Genomic DNA, 17140 nt, shown 5'->3' on the forward strand with positions numbered 1-17140 from the left:
CAGGACAATGTTAAAGACTTGGAATATACTGTTTAGACAGATAAAGGGAATGCCAGTGTCCATTTTAAAATATAATATTCCTGGGATTGATGTTGATTTCTGGGGGCCACTCTCTCTACATTATCTGGACTATTTTTTTTTCTCAAATAATAAATTTTTTCTCAAATAATTAGTTATCATTTGACAAATTTAGATTAAAACATTTAGAAGGTTCAGATGCCACTAAATATGAAATTGTAGCTACCAGATTAAGCAAGATATTTGAAGTCCCAATACTAGACCAAACGTATACTCATTTAGAGATGTAGTGTAGTGTATTTCATAATGCATTTGTTATCAATTTTACAATGGATGGATAATTTTTCCCTCTATTTCTTTTTGTTTGTTTTATTTATATGTATTCTTATTCTTTTGTTAAAAATGAAAACCTTTCAATAAAGAATATTTGACAAAAATGTTTACATCGGAAGAAGAATAGAAAAATGTCCTGGGATATATTTAATTTACCAAATCGGATCCACTTCCACTCCCTGAGATTCTAGATTGTTTCTAGCCGTGGCTGACTTTATCATTAGCAGTATTTTATATTAAACAACAAATTATTACTGTTTTAACACTTTTTTTATTTTTCATATAAAGTATATGAATTACCAAAACGGGATCAACTTCCACTCCCCGGGATTCTAGATTCTTTCTGACTGTGGTGACTTCATCATTAGCAAGATATGCCGGATGATCGTCGTTAACTTTCATCATCCTGTCAAGTTCTTTTTTAGTTTCATTGCGAATATTCTTGAGTAGAGTGGATTTGGAAAGCAATGCAATTTTTCATATAATCATAAAAGAAAGAAAGAAAAAAAAAAAAAAAATCAGATAATTTCTACACATGTAAAAATACCAAAATAAATGGTAACTCATACATGCATTTACCTGTTCTGCAGTACGAGAAGTCCATGAAAACCACCTCTCTTTCCAGTCAGGACCCACCATGTCACGAATAACAGATTCAGCTGAAAAAGTAAAACCCAAGTTAGGCACACAAGTTATACAAATCACGGTCTATTACTTTCAGTTTATTTTAAAGTGATTGATATTCTATATGAGATTTGGTGCCACTTCTAGAGAAAAACAATTCATGCAAACTGTGTTAGTTAAATTGCCAGGACAGGCATCAATTCAAATGTATTACTAAATGGGATACTCTATTATTATTATGATCATCATTTATGGAGCATTAACATATTCTGCAGTGCATTACAATAATACACTGGGAATATAAAACTAGTGTTGACATGCAATGTAATGCTGACAGAGACAGGTGAAAAAGGCCCTGCTCATATGAGTTCACACTCTAAGGATTAAATTGAAGGAATGTTGTAGCTTACTGTACTGGTCTTACTGGCCAGATGCTGTCCCTGAAGTCTGACAAATATAAGCATTGCTGTTTCAGAGACCCATCAACGTTTACATTTGTAACAGGAACAGGGGACTGATATTAGGCTTGAGGACCAGTCCTGAACCTAAAACAGCGTTCATCCCTTTTCCCTTTCGGAAAGGGCTCTATGCGACTTCTACTGCCTCCTCCTTTCTTCTCCCACGACTCTCTTTTGAATCTCTCCTCAAACACAAGAAAAGACATAGTAAAGTGCCCTTGAATTCCTACGTTTTATAAAAACCCAAAACCGATTTAAATGGCTCATCGGCAGTAAGAGGTCTATTTCACGCTGTGTCACAAATATGTGTCAACATATAATATTCAAGATTCCTCTACTGAAAAATATGAAAAGATAACAACTAGAATTATGCAATGGCATAACTATCCAAAACATGTGATTTATAAAACAACAACCTAACAGTAACACCACCAGTTTTACTAAGCACATATATTCCACTTCAGTTCTAAACTTTAATTTCATATTTGTTTCAAATGAATACACTTACTGTCTTTTAAGCGGCTCTGCAGTGTATCCTCCATAAAATGGATGGCTGCGTCCCACTGTTGTTTGTCTCCAATGGAGCGGTCCTCTAAAGCATTGTGCTGAATGACTCTCTGTACAAATAAAAGGCAATATATATCCAAATTTAAAATCATAAGAAATGAACACACAAGATAGTAAAGATACAGCTCCCGCTATTGTTGCTAGTGGCACATATCTGAAACATTAGGTAGTAATAAAAAAACATCAACATATTATTACAGTGTATCATACAAAAACCATGGTGTTTTTGTATGTTAAAATCTAGGTTAAAACCGCTAAGCTTTGACTAGAAAAGAGTTTTGCTTAATATTTTCAAAATGCCATTCAGATTCTAATTCACTACATTCACAAACATTATATTTGAGATGAAATACCAGACTGTCTTCTGCTTGTTCATTCCACTTGTGCCTCTTGATGCCCTCATCTTTTACGGCCTCTTTAAGTTTGTCAAATATGTCATCATGTGCTTTCCCTTTTTCCTCGGTCATGAAACGGGAAAATTCTTCCTGAAGAGTATCCCAAGCCACCTAAATGGGAAGAAACAAATGTAAAAATTGCAGGTAACTTGTTCCTCCCAGTAACAAATGTACGTCTGGTACATGAGTGTACAAATTGCTTCATAAAACAAGGTAGAAGAGGATTATAATACACAAATTAAATGTTTAACCCATTACTCAGAATCTCACTTTAATTAATAAGCACAATAATTAAGAACCAGTGGGGGCCGTTTGTAAAGAGCACTTCAGTAGAGCCATGACCTTTACCTTTATTCCAGTGTAAGACAATCTCCTCACTGCAGAGATTTGGGTGAAATCATCAAGACTGATAACTTTGTCTAATCAGATGTTTCTCATAAAGGAGAATTGAGCACACACAGCACATTTTCATATTATAGCTGCCAATACAACTCCATTGCTTCTCATTTTTATTTTAATTGATGTGAGGTGGACAAGCAGAAATTCCTTGTGGCTAATCCGAACTTCAGTACATTTTAGCATAACTTAATGAAGCAATACTTAAATGGTTACTTCATCCACTATAACCAATATAGTGATTTGTAGTGAGGAGTCTGTATATGCAGAGTTTCTGCTTGAAACACTGCACATACGGAGTTATTTTTAATTGTGTGCAGTGGTCAGTTGAACCCCCAACATGTTTGACTTCTTAATTTAATTCTATGCATATTTTAGAACGGTCATCAGCGTGCTGGCAACAGACAGAAAAATCTTCTCCTTTGCAGGCAAAGTAACTGCAAGATGAAGATAGCTTTTCCCTCCCTCTGCTAGCTGAATGGACCTTTAAAAAAAAAAAAAAAAAAAAAATACAAACTCTCTCTCCTTACTCTCCCTGGCTCAGATGGTGTGCCTGCACACTAAGCCTGCAAAACAGTCCAATCATGTGCTTCTCTATGAAAAGCCTGTGATTGAAACATGTTAGGCCCCCTGTGACATAAAGAGGGTGAGTGAAGGTCTACTCCATTTGCCTAGTGCTGGATTCAAGGTAAGTTGCTAACTTTTTTTTTGTGCAGGTTTTAATGAAAATAGAGCAGATTGGGGGGCAAATTCATAGTGCCTAATGGGGCATATTACACAGAAAAGGCCCCGCCTCCCCCCCAAAAGGTTGGAGTAAATCTATACAAATGTCTTGTTCAACAGTTTATTTCAGTTATTGAAAACTGGAATAAGTAAAGCTGTTTAACAATATATAGCTGTAAGTAATTTTGCTAGTATAATGCCCTAAGGGGAGCATTGACATTTACATATAGAAGTACAAACCTCTACTGCTTTATGAGGCAATTGCTTGTCGGTCCATTGTTTCAACTTGATGTCCACTGTGGTGTTGAAAGTGCCTGAGTTCATTGTCTGGGCTGCTGGGAGATAGATGTTCTCTATCACATGCGTTGAGACTCGTTCCCACAAAGTCTTTTGGAGAATTTCCTCCCTAAGATAAATTGACAAATAGGTAAAGGTGTATGCAAAATATTACAAATGTCCCTGGCATGGCAAATGTTTATGCAAATATCAGCAGAAAGAAAATATGTTAACAGCGGTAGCAAAAAGCATCTTCAAAGGACTATACAAATAGTAAAAGGGACCCTCCAACTTTAATAGCACACATTTCAATGCATTCTAGAAATGATTAAAAACATACAAACACAAAAAAAAAAAAAAAAAATATTAAAGGACCACTATAGGCACCCTGACCACTTCAGCTTAATGAAGTGGTCTGGGTGCCTGGTCCAGCTAGGGTTAACCCCTTTTTTTTTTTTTTTTTATAAACATAGCAGTTTCAGAGCAACTGCTATGTTTATATTTGGGTTAATCCAGGCTCTAGTGGCTGTGTCATTGACAGCCGCTAGAGGGCTTCCGCGCTTCTCACTGTGAAAATCATTGTAAATTGTAAATGCTTTCCTATGAGACTGGCTGAATGCGCGCGTGGCTCTTGCCGCGCATGCGCATTCCGCCGAAGAAGAGGAGCGGAGTAGGGCTCCCCGCCCGGCGCTGGAGAAAGAGGTACGTTTAACCCCTTCCTCTCCATCCAGCCCGGCGGGAGGGGGACCCTGACGAGTATGTTTTCCTGGCACTATAGTGGTCCTTTTACAGTTATTTACCTTTCAATGCCACGATGTAATGCAATTTCAATCACCTTCAGCTTTTTAAGACAAAGCTGCAGACGCCAGAAAGTGTTTAAGACCTCTCACCCAATTACGCTTTCTCCTTTGTTTTCAATTTGCAGGAGGAGTTTATGGGATACATACATCAGCCTTGATAAGTAGTATAGGCAGGTACTACTGCACAAATCAGGCGTGAAATGTACAAATCAACACAGCATCGCACATACTTGTGCAGTGCCTTTCGTTACAGCTCACACATGAAAAAATATGAATGAAAATCATGAATGGTAGCTGACGGGACTTATGTTTACCTAGGCAAGTGTTCTATAAACTCCAACAAACAGAAGACAGGTAAACTTTAGGAAATATTTTTGAGCTTGTTAAGGGAAATACATACTATAGACTGTAAGCTTGCTTGAGCAGGGTCCTCTTCAGCCTATTGTTCCTGTAAGTTTTCTTGTAATTGTCCTATTTATTGTTACATCTCCCCTCTCATAATATTGTAAAGCGCTACAGAATCTGTTGGCGCTATCTAAATGGCAAAAATAATAATAATATTGTATGTTCTACCGTGTAAGAGGATTTTGCTGTGTGCTTTATCAGATAATTTCTTGCATCTTCTATATATGTATATATTATATTATGTAAATGTATGCCTGCTGGTTAGTTTGAATTTCTGATTCACATGCAAATCTTGTTCAAGTGTGGTTGCTTTTTACACAATGTTTTAATAAGAATATATTCATTTTGTGTTCAATGTGGGACAAAAATGTAAGTAAATAGCTTTTTTTGTTATTGTATGCAATACATGATGACACTCCAGTCACCTAAGATCAGTTAATCAACATGTAGTCTTTCATCCCTATCCTTTATACTAGTTTAGGTATTGTAAGTGCAGGTAGACAGTATAATGATCTAACTTTGTATAACTCTTACGGTAATGTTACCAATGTTATGAATTTTGATGTACAATAATATTCATGTTTTTGAAACATACTTTTTTTTAATGTAAAAAAAATGTACAGTACAATACTAATACTAAATTACTCATCCTGTTTTATGTGTGCTTGAGATGTGATAATTTAGGATTAAGTCAGCTACAGGAAAAATACAAACATACATAAAACCACCACAAAAAAAGTAATTAGCAGATATTTGGATACTTCTGCCATACCCCAAGGACAGTTATGCAATATCAATGATAGCAAGTGTTGAACTTTTTTACTCCATGAAACATATATTACCAGTGTTTTGGTGTGACTTGAGAAAGACTTATGACTTCGTCAAGGATCTCATTCTTTGCTTTTTCAAACAGCTCATTCTAATATAAGAAAGACACAAAAATGGAATTCACTATCGACATGTGCAAACAAACAACTACACTAAACAACATTATCGGGTTTTCAACATCTTATGCCCAAAGAAAATAAAAGGGGTATACTACAGCATATAGTGGTTATGGTGCCAGGAGTGTTCTACCCCCTGCAATGTAAGCAATGAAAACCTTTTGCCTACGGTTTGACTTCATACCTGGAGTATGCTGGGTGCTGATCACTGCCTCTATGGAAAGGTGGAAGCTCCGGCATGGAGCTTCCCTTAGTTCTTTTGAGCAAAACCATACTGTGCAAGGTCAGCTCTCACACAATGTGCTAAGCCCTGTACCTACGGCTCTCATAGAGGCAGCGATAAGGTCCTTTTGGCCCCCAGGTAAAAACCCATCTAGAAATAGTTTGACTACTCAAAGTCAAAGGACGCTAAGGCACCATAACCACTATAGAGCACCAGGTTCAGCAATTTAATTATTAAAAGTATTTCAGTTTGAAGCAGCTATTAGCTATGCTAATGTTTCTATTGGCCATTATCGAGATCTTTCAACAACAAACAGTTGACAAAAAACTATTTTAGGAGACAATTTATAGAATAAATGCAATTTATAGAATACATTGTTTTGTTGGAAGAAAGAAATCAATACACTGTATATAATCTTCTTTTGAGAAATCTAGGTCTAGGTTGAATAATGACATCTCCTTGTGAACAGGATATCATATATCACAGCCAAAAGCAAAACTGAATAAAGCAAGCCAGTTGACATAGGTATCACTTGATAAGGCTGTAACACTTCTGCAGCATAGAATGCATAGAATTTTAAAATTTGCATGATTGTTTTGCTAGCACTAAACATTTTAATTATATTAGATCCAAGCATCATAGTCACTCTGGCTTGTTACTGAGGTAAGCAGTCATACTGGTTGCAAACAGTTTGACAATTTACCTAGAGTCTTCTGGGCAGTGGTTGCAGCCTGTTGTAGAGCTTTTGTTAGCTCCACTGTACTAAGCGCTGCAATGCAATGCTGGTCATTGGCTGAAAGCATCATATGAACATTCTGCACCAATGAGCTAAGCCCTCCACTGCTGGGGTCATCCCAGGACCGTTGATTTCAGCAGCAGAGGAAAACGTGCCCTCCTGGGAAAAGTAGTCAGACTGATTGCAAACAGGTGACAACTTACCTAGGGTCTGCTGGGCATCAGTCCAAGCCTCTTCTGGAACTGGAAGCTATTGCTAGGACCTTTATTTAGCTCTGCTGAGCTAAGTCCTGCTGTGTAGGGCCGGTTTATAGACTGAGAGCATCAGCTGAGCACTTTTAACAATAGACCCAAGACCTGCACTTCCTAACTTAACTCAGTGCTACTGCTTCCTGCAGCAGAGGAGGTGACTGGCTGACCCCAGGTATGTTGTCAACCAGTTTGAATACTTAACTTTGGAGGGAGCCGTGACACTACTGGCCCCATAAACAATAAAGTGGCCTGGTATCTGCATGTTCCTTTAATAGCGTGAGTGTTCCTTTAATAGCATGGAATTAGTCCTACTCATTCCATGCATGGAAAGATTAAACACAAGAATCAAGGCAGTTCTAGATTTTGTAATGGATAGCACTGAATATTTTCCGGTTCTATAAAAAGATAACTCTTTCAGAACAAATGATTAGGCAAGCATCGCTCCTGACTTTTCTTGCAAATTCATCAAATGAATTATGATTTCCTTTACATGCAGCTTGCATTTGGTTTTACCCAATGTGAATAATGCTTTATATCATTACCCTGTCTAGCTCACGTAGTCGGGGGTAGTTATTCTTCCACTCCGTCTCAAGGTTGAAACGAGTTGCTTTTGAAAAAGAAAAGATGTAAAACTTAACAGACACCAGCAACATATCACAGAAATACCAAATTGAGCTTTTAAAACAAAAAAAAAATATTGTTTATCATGAACCTGCAACCTTCATTACACAGATTAGTTCTGATATAGAAGTGGCAGTTCATGCTTCTGATATGAACTAGTTTATAATGCCAAAGAAATAAAATAAATAAAAATATTAGCATTTATATACTGCCAACATTTTCAGAATGTTTTACAAGTATACAGTTATGTAATATTATTATTAAGTAATTGACAGACAAAAGAAGAAAGCCATATTCAAACACTATTTTTTTTATCTATTATTGTTCATAATTCCATTAACATCATAATCCTAGTATCTGAATAACTGCTGTGTAATGTCATATTCAGCACAGACTGAACAATTTGTTGATGTTATTTTTAAATATTTATTGTTATTTATATGTTAAATATAAAATCTTCTATTGCTGTGACTTACGTACATCTGTTTGTGTGCACTGCTTTTGAATTGTTTAACCACAAACCATGGCAATCTAGGAAAGGGGTCCTTTTCTAGCATTTCACTTGTGTTACACAGCAAAATTGTGCATTTCTGCTCAGTACTGGCATTGTTACTATAAAATCAGTAATATTACAATCTTCTAATTTCTAAACATAAGAAAATCTGAGTGTTTCCCATTGACTTTACCTTTGAAAGCATCAGCCTGTTGTTCAACAGACTCTCGAACCATTTTCCAAAAGCAATCAGAAACCGCAAGACTTAAGTTCTTGGTGGTCACCTGATGTGCTTTGAGCATTCCTTTTCTGGAGAGGATGAAAAAGGAAATCACAGTGACATTTCAGATTTTACAAAATGTATTTCCATACATAGGAACGTTTAAATCAAAACAGGATTTAAACAAAACACCTTTTTGTTACACATGACTGCAACCACACTGGATTTGCCATTTAAAACAAATGCATCTTGTGCTGCTGGTGACACCACAAGTACTCTGTAATGGACAACAGAACATTTGATTCATTTTTTTTCCACTACGTAGCACATTCTGTGTACACATACTTCCAAAAATAACTTGGCAGTTATTTGTGCTATTATGGTGGTAATTTTGACAACACTGCAATATCATTTAAATATTAGATGCAGACTATTTTTTATTTATTTTGGTCTTAATTTAAGATTTATGATCAATTCACAAAGACAAAAACAAATCTGGAGAAAAAAAAAACACTCAGGGGAGGCAAAAATAATCCCCAAAATATGTAAAAATGCCAGAAATATGCAGCCTATTATTGATTGGGAGATACTTACTTTAAAAGTGTGGATGCTTGAAAGAACTCCTCTTCGTAATCTTTAATTGATTCAATGCTTTCATTGCTGTTGCCTATTAAAAAAAAACAAAAACAAAAAAACCTATAAGTTTGTACCATGTCTCCTGACATGGATACTGCCTTGCTTTTTTCAATTTTTGTTAGTGTATAGATATTTTTCCCACAGCCTTTTATGGGATGAAGCATTAAAGGGGATCCAAGCTTGCATAAACTGATGAAAATGTTTTTTTTAATTCCCAATAATTTCACCTATTTGTTGTCAACACAATCAACATTAAGCAAATGTACAGTAAGGAAATATTTCAATATTTTCATATGATTTCTGTTTACAGCCCACTGTAGTGTTATGATGCCTGGAATACCCTGGCACCTTTCCCTAATAATGGGGCAAATCATTTTGTAAAGATGTACACTCTTTTCTGGATCCTGCTGGGCACCAAAGTTCCTTTCCTGTGCATCCAGATTCTGCAGAGATGCAGAAGCCATATGCGGATCCCATTGGCCATTTAATGGCGGAGAGCATCGGCTGATGAATGACCCACTGTGTATAGAATATGCACATAATTGAGATTTTATTAAAGAAATACCCGCACTCCTTTTCTCAAAAATAAATAAATCTTATTACATGATCACTAATAAAACATAATTCAAATGAAAATATATAGTTTTTTGAGAATAGGAGTGCGGGTATTTCTTTAATATCCGATTACAATTGTACCACTGAAGGGGGTGGTTTTTATGCCCTTTGCATCCAGACCTGGTATCCATGTACATTAATTGGTTACCAATACTTTCTTTAAGTAAGATTAACCATGACAACCCAATGACGCTGCTGGAGGTGGAGTTACTGGCAGCAAAAGGTTTGTTTTGTCATTTGTAGCCAAGTGCTGCACATACAGACTCCGAGCACCATAACCACTGCAAGTCACTGAAGTGGCCATGGCAGCTCTTTAACAAAATGCCCCAAGTACAGACTATATATATGCCAGATCAGGCTCACGTGCATTCTTTGTGGCTAGCTGTGCAGCTAAAGATCCAGAGCCACGAGAGCTATATGAAAATCTGATTTTTAAACTGCTAATCTGTATATTTGCTAGTGATTTGCATAACACAATGAATAGATAAACCAAGAGAAAAATATTGAAACCATGCCTGCACACTTTTTTCATATATAATATTTGCAACGGGTGTCAGTCACAAAAACTGAGCTAATCCCAGAACTTAAGCCTGAAATCACCCCATATGCACTCCATGCAGTGGGGGAGTAAACCGACGACTCTGGGGATACCTTTCTCGACGCTAATGGATACGGGGAGCCAGCACCACAATTTGCAGCCTAAGTGCATAGGAGCCGGGGAGACGTGGCCGCTCTCCTCGCTACATGAGCAACGGAGCGGATCCTATCCCCCTCCCCCTGAATCGGTGGGGGTTATCCCGGTCCGCACCGAGGTGCCGACATACTCATATGCCCTGGAGCCGGCAGAAACTGTGGAGTTGTCTACTTGCAACCAGCATGACAAGATGGCTGCCACTGGAAAGCCTGGGCACAGTGCTAAAGCAACAATGAAAATGGCGGCGAAGAGGCTGGTGCCCGACGGACACAGTGGCAACTGAGGCTTGGTCCTGCTATGGACTGCTACCTTCCCAGGCGCGGTTCAATAGGGGACGCCTCCACAAGCTCAACCCACTCCCTCAGAAGATCACTACTGTCTGCAAGGGAAAACACCATTGCTACTACATTGGCAGTGCCCACTATATGAGAGGTATTGGCTGGCTGTTATGCTTTGTTTTGTTGCCTCAGGGGCCACAGTGCTCCACCTCTTCGTGGACAGTCACCAGTGATGCTTTGCCATGTTTACACTGTCCCCAGATGATGTTGGCGCCCAGTGGCACCTACTCTCCACATCACTTGATTAGCTTGAGAAAGTAAAAAATGTTTTATGCTTAGATGTGTATTGCTTAACCTGTTTGAATACGATATTCTTATGCTATCAACCTATATGTCTAGAAAGTCTCGCAACATTGTTATTTTCATTTAGTTGAACCTACTCATCACTCTAGACGTGTGAACACAGCCTGATTGTATTAATAATGTTCCATTTGCATGTACAATTTAATCCTACCTTTAATGCTCCTATTCTGTTTGGCTTGCACAAGGTATACTGTAGGCATGTTAAGCGCCCATGTGTAATCCATGCTAATTACACAAAACCTACGCTTAACTAGTGATATGAATAGCAGTAACTTCTTGTTTAAATGCCTAACTAACTTAGAACATATAGACGTACTTACATGCAGCTAGTGTGTCCTTAACAATAAAAAAATGTGCTACTGAATACTGATATTATGCTAATGTTATTATTCTTTAAAATGTGCAGATTATTTCTAATGTTCCTACTGCTATGCTTGAAAAGATGCTCAAGGACTGCTATTGGAGAAACCCAAGTATGTTATTATCACTATGCACAACAAAAATTTAACTTTTTTTTTTTCAAAAATATTGAAATTGCAGGAATTTATACAAATTTTGGTTCTGCACAACTATTTGCAATATGGAAGGCATTATAATTCAAAAGATTTAATGCTTAAAATGACATTTTGTTGTTTTTGTTTTTCTAGTAACATTATTTTAGGTATTGTACACCTTTAATTGATATTACCTTTCCCTGTAACCACGGCAAAATACCCAAGAGCTTTCATTGGAAACAATTTGCCTTCAATTATCTGCTGAATCTACAAAACAACAGAAAAAAAGCATGTTTTCCACAATATTTGTGAAAAATTAAATAGATTATAAATTATTTAGTCAAAGAGTAACCTCTTGCAAAAATACCATATGAACAGTGATAAAGCAAAATAGCCTTAATAGATGAAACACAGATAACATTTTTGCTCTAGACTTCTTTTCTGTTTGTTCAAACATTTTATACTAACTAAATATTCATGCATATTTATTGTCACCGGATACTATACTGATATTGTTGGGAACTTTTCTTTTACTAAATTCAAACTCTTAATAAATATTACAATTGGAGAAAAAAATAATCATACTAATAAATGCTATATGCAGCAGTGTGAACAATGTAAACACAAAACATTACAAATGATAATACGAGGACACACAATACATCCGCCTGGCCCCTATAGAAAACTCACCCTGTTTGGACTAGCTACATTTTTCTCTGCAAGGTCAACTTTTGTTAAAACAAAGATGGTTCGTCGCCCCTGTGGATCCATTTGACTTACAAGGTCTGTTACAATGCTTCGCTCTGCATCCACAGAACCATCTGCAAAAGTGAAAGGTATAGCAAGTCCTGTGCAAATTCTGTGGACCAAAAGGGCACTTAAAAAAAAAGCTTATATTTTTTTTGAAAACTCTCAAAATATCAACATCTTAAAGTAGGCCCATAAACATTTTATGACATCTATCTGAGAACAAAGTTAACATTTATTTCAATAAATAGACTAGTTGGGTTCATATTAGTATTAAAATATGTTTAAAGAGCATAATAATAAATTGGGAACCGACTTCAGGTCCAAAGATCTGAATTGATCTGTTATTTTGTCCTAAACACTGCACTAGATGGTGGTTTTAACACTATAAGGGTCAGGAATACATGTGTCCCTGACCCTATAGCGTTCCGTTAAAAGGGAAAAAGGGTTGGAGAAACCCTTTAAGAAATATATTAGCTAAATATGTGTTTTGCATATTATATATCACTTTGCTTTGTTTCCTCAGACAGATACAAATTTTAAATATAAAAAACTGGACAAGTATGATCATATCTACTAATATACTGTGTTTCAACTGTCTGGGATAAACAGATTTGCCAGCAGTAGATGGTAAAGTTAGCGTTTCCTCAATCAACTGCAAAGACACAAGTGAGGTACTGGCCAGGTTCAGGGAAGTCTACTGAATCATAGAGTATTCCTGGCAGAAGGTAAAATGTCATGTATTTCAACAAATATATGCATTCTTCCCCTAAACATAAATAACTTTTCAGGAGCAGTGCAAGGTATATAGTCGTTAATGGAAATGTTTATCACTTTTTGGCACTGAATTTCGTCTCAGATCACAATAGTAACTTGGGTTTACTGTCAAGTTCTAATTGCTTACCTTGGATACAGAGAATGATAGCATTTGGATTCTGCATGTAAGCCTTACTGATGCTGAAGATTGTTTCTTTGGTATCTGGAGCCATGCCTGATGTTACCGTCTGAGAAAGGAAGAAATAAGACGTAATAATCTTTCTCACATGTACTAAAAGCTATTGCAAAATGAAGAAACTTACACTGATGACTCCCGGCAGATCAACAAGTACCATCCTCTGAATGCCAGGACCCTTCACACTTAAGGAGATAGTCTGAAAACAATTATAAAATATATATATATATATATATGTGTTAGGTGTTGCAGGAATGCTATAAGTATACATTAGTTGGAGATACATGAATAATTTGCATTTCACAAAGTGTATCGAATGAGATAAGCAAGAAAATAAAGATTGATGACAGTGTTCAAGGTAAGTTCCATTATATCAGTCTACTTTCTCATTTGGAATTCTATTATTTCATTTTAAATTGCATTGTTATGTAGATTATGAGAATGTTAATTGAAATTGTGGAGTACCTCAGGGCTAACGGTTTGTCCATTCTTCACACTCTTCCTCATGCGAACCTCTATTTCATCCCTTAAAGCTGCAAGCTGTTAGATACACAGAGAAAATATAGATTCTAATTGATGGCACAACCTTATCTTAAATCTTAATGAAAAGCATAATGACTATAGACAGCAAGAAATTAACATGCAATTTTGGCATGTCTAAATTAATTTATAATGAACAATGGTATTTGCTTGCTATAGAAAGGTAGGTAGTCAAGTCAAACATTGTGCAAGTAAAATAGAAGCTTAAAACACAGCTTGCACTTCCTGCAAGCCATTCTGTAAAACTGAAATTGTCCAGAAATGTCAAAGGAATTACACCAATATAGATTAAATGGGGGGAAATGAAATCTCAAAATCAATTTTGTTTTTCCAGGTTGGCTTTTATGGCCTGAAATTCCAGAGAAACTTCACATAAAAATTACCTTCCTATGGTACATCACCACAAAATATTAAAATGTGCGTCAAAAAAGGTAATGCGTACGTACATCTGCTTCCTTGGTTAGGTCAAATTCCCGTGAACTGTCTTTAAACACAGCAACATGGTGTGGACCTTCACTTAAAGTTACCTCAAGAAAAAGAAAATAACAATTAGTAGTAGTCAAATGAAAACTAATGGTGATTGCAGACAACAACTCTAGAATAAAGTTCTAAAAGTGGAGCAATCATAATGGCAATTAAATGAATGCTTGTGCTGATTGCTCCACTTAAAGGAAACGGTCATCAAATTTGAACTTTTTTTTTTTAAAGTATATTACAATTAAAGAAACTTTAAAAAAAAATTCTGATGTAGATTGATTTTTTTGAGAAAATGACTTTTTATCTAGCGAGCAGCTATATTGATTGACCATCTGTTGCTCAAATCTAACTGGCCTGCTGCTGCGATTGCTCTGTATGAACCTGCCTTGGTTAAGCAGCAGTTGGGCAGACAACAGTAGAATACAAAAGTTTTAATAAATAAAAAAAATAAAAATAAAAAAAAGATATACACAACTGAAAAACAGCGGTAATGTTTATGAAATGTATTCAACTTTTATTATTTTATTATTTATTTTATTATTAAAAAAGTGCAAATTTGATTAAAGTTTTCCTTTAAAGACGTCAAAATAACGTTTGTAAAGGACCACTATAGGGTCAGGAACACAAACATGTTCTCCTGACTCTATAGTGTTAAAACCACCATTTAGGTGGCTTGCTCTCCCCTTAAAAGGTAGTAAAACTTACCATTTTTACAGCACAGCGTGAGTCTGCCCTGATCCGCCTCCTTCTTGACATCATCAAAATTAAATTATTTTAGCCAATCCAACGCTTTTCTACAGGGCCTGGGTTCGTGCCTATAATATCCCTTTAATGTGTCAAATGTACCCAAGGACGCCTTCATTTTCAAATATGTCTGAACTTTAAATCATAATGCCTTTATGTCAGAGGCAATTCTTGAAAATGTGAAAAAATATACACAACTATGTGTACATTATTAAGTAGGAATCTATAATAGTACACATTTACACTCAAACAACAATGAAAACTCTACACTGCTACACTGATTACATTGATTTACAAACATATGCAAAATAATGTTTACTTCATAAAAGAAGGTAATCAATCCCAACAGCTGAACTTTCAGGTTACTTATAAAAGTTAACTATGCAAGACTGACATTATACTATATCCCCAATATTCCTTTTTTTTTTGTGAAGTACCTTCACTGGAGAACGAGTCATCATCTCTCCTGATCCACGAGGGAAGATCCTGGCCTGTGCAATCATTTCCAGGACACTTGTTTTTCCTGAACTCTGGTCACCAACTACAATCACCTGTAATGATGAAGCACTATTATTCACATTCTGTGCGTTTTAATTGTAATTTTGTCACCGTAGAACATCTTAGTGCAAATCTGCCTGAGAATTGCTCATTGTGAGCCAAATATCAGTTGAAATCGATCTTGGTTATTTGAATGCCGCTAATTTTTGTACTTAAACATGTTTAAAAAAAAAAACTAAAACTAATGTCTATAAGGAGCAAAAAAAAAAAAAAAAAAGAAAGAAAAGATAATGCACCCCTTTCCCCTCCCAAAAAAATATAATAAAATGTTGCAAGTTTATGTTTACATTTCATGCTTCCTTGAGACAACAAGGTTTTTCAAAATAATGAATGATGAGGCTTAGTCAATTCTAGATACAAGCATGAAATGTGACAGAATCAAACTTAGGGCAAAGGTTTAAAAACATGTCACTGTATTTACTTGGCGTAAGACCTATCCTGAATTGACTGCATTGCAATGGTTAATATCTTTGAGAACAGCTTGCTGAAGTGTGAAGAGAGTGTTTTCTTTTTTCATTTTACAGAAAGTGCATATTTCAATAGTAATTTATTTATAAATTAACACTGTTCATTTATAAATGACAAAGACAAACAGCCCTGGTACTTCCTGGTTTGGTTAACTCGGTAGAGATAAAGTCAAGAAACAGATGATTGCTCAGAAGACTTGCCTTGCAAAGAGTTCTCATTGAGCTGCATTGGGAAGTCTGTGATTGGACAGCCGCAGAAGGTCTGGGCTGGAGAAGACGGAGGTCTGGGCTGGAGAAGGCTTGTTAAGGCTGAAGACAAGTGATCTGCAACATTTGCAAGCCGTTTTTAGATATATCCCCAATGAAAAAAAAGAAGTATTAAATGCATGCATGTTTTCATTGGGGATATATATACTAAATTGTTTGAAAAAATATATATTTTTTTTCCATTGGGGTGTTCCTTAAAAAAAAGTGCTATATTTAAATGAGAACTTTTTTAAAGATAATTTTCCAAGTTTGAACAAGAATCAAAATTCTAATTAAGATGCATATAAATCTAATATACTAGAAAATGTAGCATGCTTTCCAAATCAATACTTCAAAAGGGACACTATAGTCACCCAGACCACTCTATACTGTAATTAAAGCTGTATCAATAACTACAGGTTTACAATTTTGAAAGCCTATTTTAGCGAATAGAATGATATACAGGTTGATGATTTACTTATTGGGGAAAATAAGGATTCCTTTCTGTTTTAGTGTTGGAACACATTTTCTGTCTAAAAAATACTTTCCAAAAATGGGTTGATTACTGATATAGTCGAAAATATAAAAATAATACTCTATACTGTATCAAGCTTTTGATTAATTGATCCATTGGATCCCCTGGATTTGAAAGTTTATTTTTCTGTAAAGTGTGTGCAATATAGCTAATTTTTGAATGATATATGATTGTACATTGGCATATGAGGATTTGGGCATTTTTCATTGTATAGATGTACAAAATTACACCATGTACCAAAAAGTAACAAGCAAAACTTCAAAATGTTATATAATGCAGTGACCTCTAGTGGAAGCTAAGAATATGGCAGC

General features: G+C 35.9%; 1 protein-coding gene across 4 annotated transcripts in view; it reads right to left on the reverse strand.

Moving 5' to 3' along the window:
- Positions 1–17140, reverse strand: part of OPA1 (OPA1 mitochondrial dynamin like GTPase) — a 75513-nt gene that overhangs the window by 32385 nt on the left and 25988 nt on the right. For all 4 annotated transcript variants that reach the window (XM_063442772.1, XM_063442770.1, XM_063442771.1 and 1 more), the window contains 16 exons: positions 15461–15574; positions 14249–14329; positions 13728–13802; positions 13390–13461; positions 13215–13314; positions 12254–12384; positions 11758–11830; positions 9078–9150; positions 8457–8572; positions 7692–7756; positions 5838–5914; positions 3755–3920; positions 2354–2506; positions 1942–2050; positions 931–1010; positions 652–792 (listed from right to left, as the gene is read on the reverse strand). In XM_063442772.1, the coding sequence (XP_063298842.1) occupies positions 652–792; positions 931–1010; positions 1942–2050; positions 2354–2506; positions 3755–3920; positions 5838–5914; positions 7692–7756; positions 8457–8572; positions 9078–9150; positions 11758–11830; positions 12254–12384; positions 13215–13314; positions 13390–13461; positions 13728–13802; positions 14249–14329; positions 15461–15574 (1626 nt within the window). The remainder of the gene's footprint in view (positions 1–651; positions 793–930; positions 1011–1941; positions 2051–2353; positions 2507–3754; positions 3921–5837; positions 5915–7691; positions 7757–8456; positions 8573–9077; positions 9151–11757; positions 11831–12253; positions 12385–13214; positions 13315–13389; positions 13462–13727; positions 13803–14248; positions 14330–15460; positions 15575–17140) is intronic.

The sequence above is a fragment of the Pelobates fuscus genome, chromosome 2, assembly GCF_036172605.1.
Source record: "Pelobates fuscus isolate aPelFus1 chromosome 2, aPelFus1.pri, whole genome shotgun sequence".
NCBI lineage: Eukaryota > Metazoa > Chordata > Amphibia > Anura > Pelobatidae > Pelobates > Pelobates fuscus.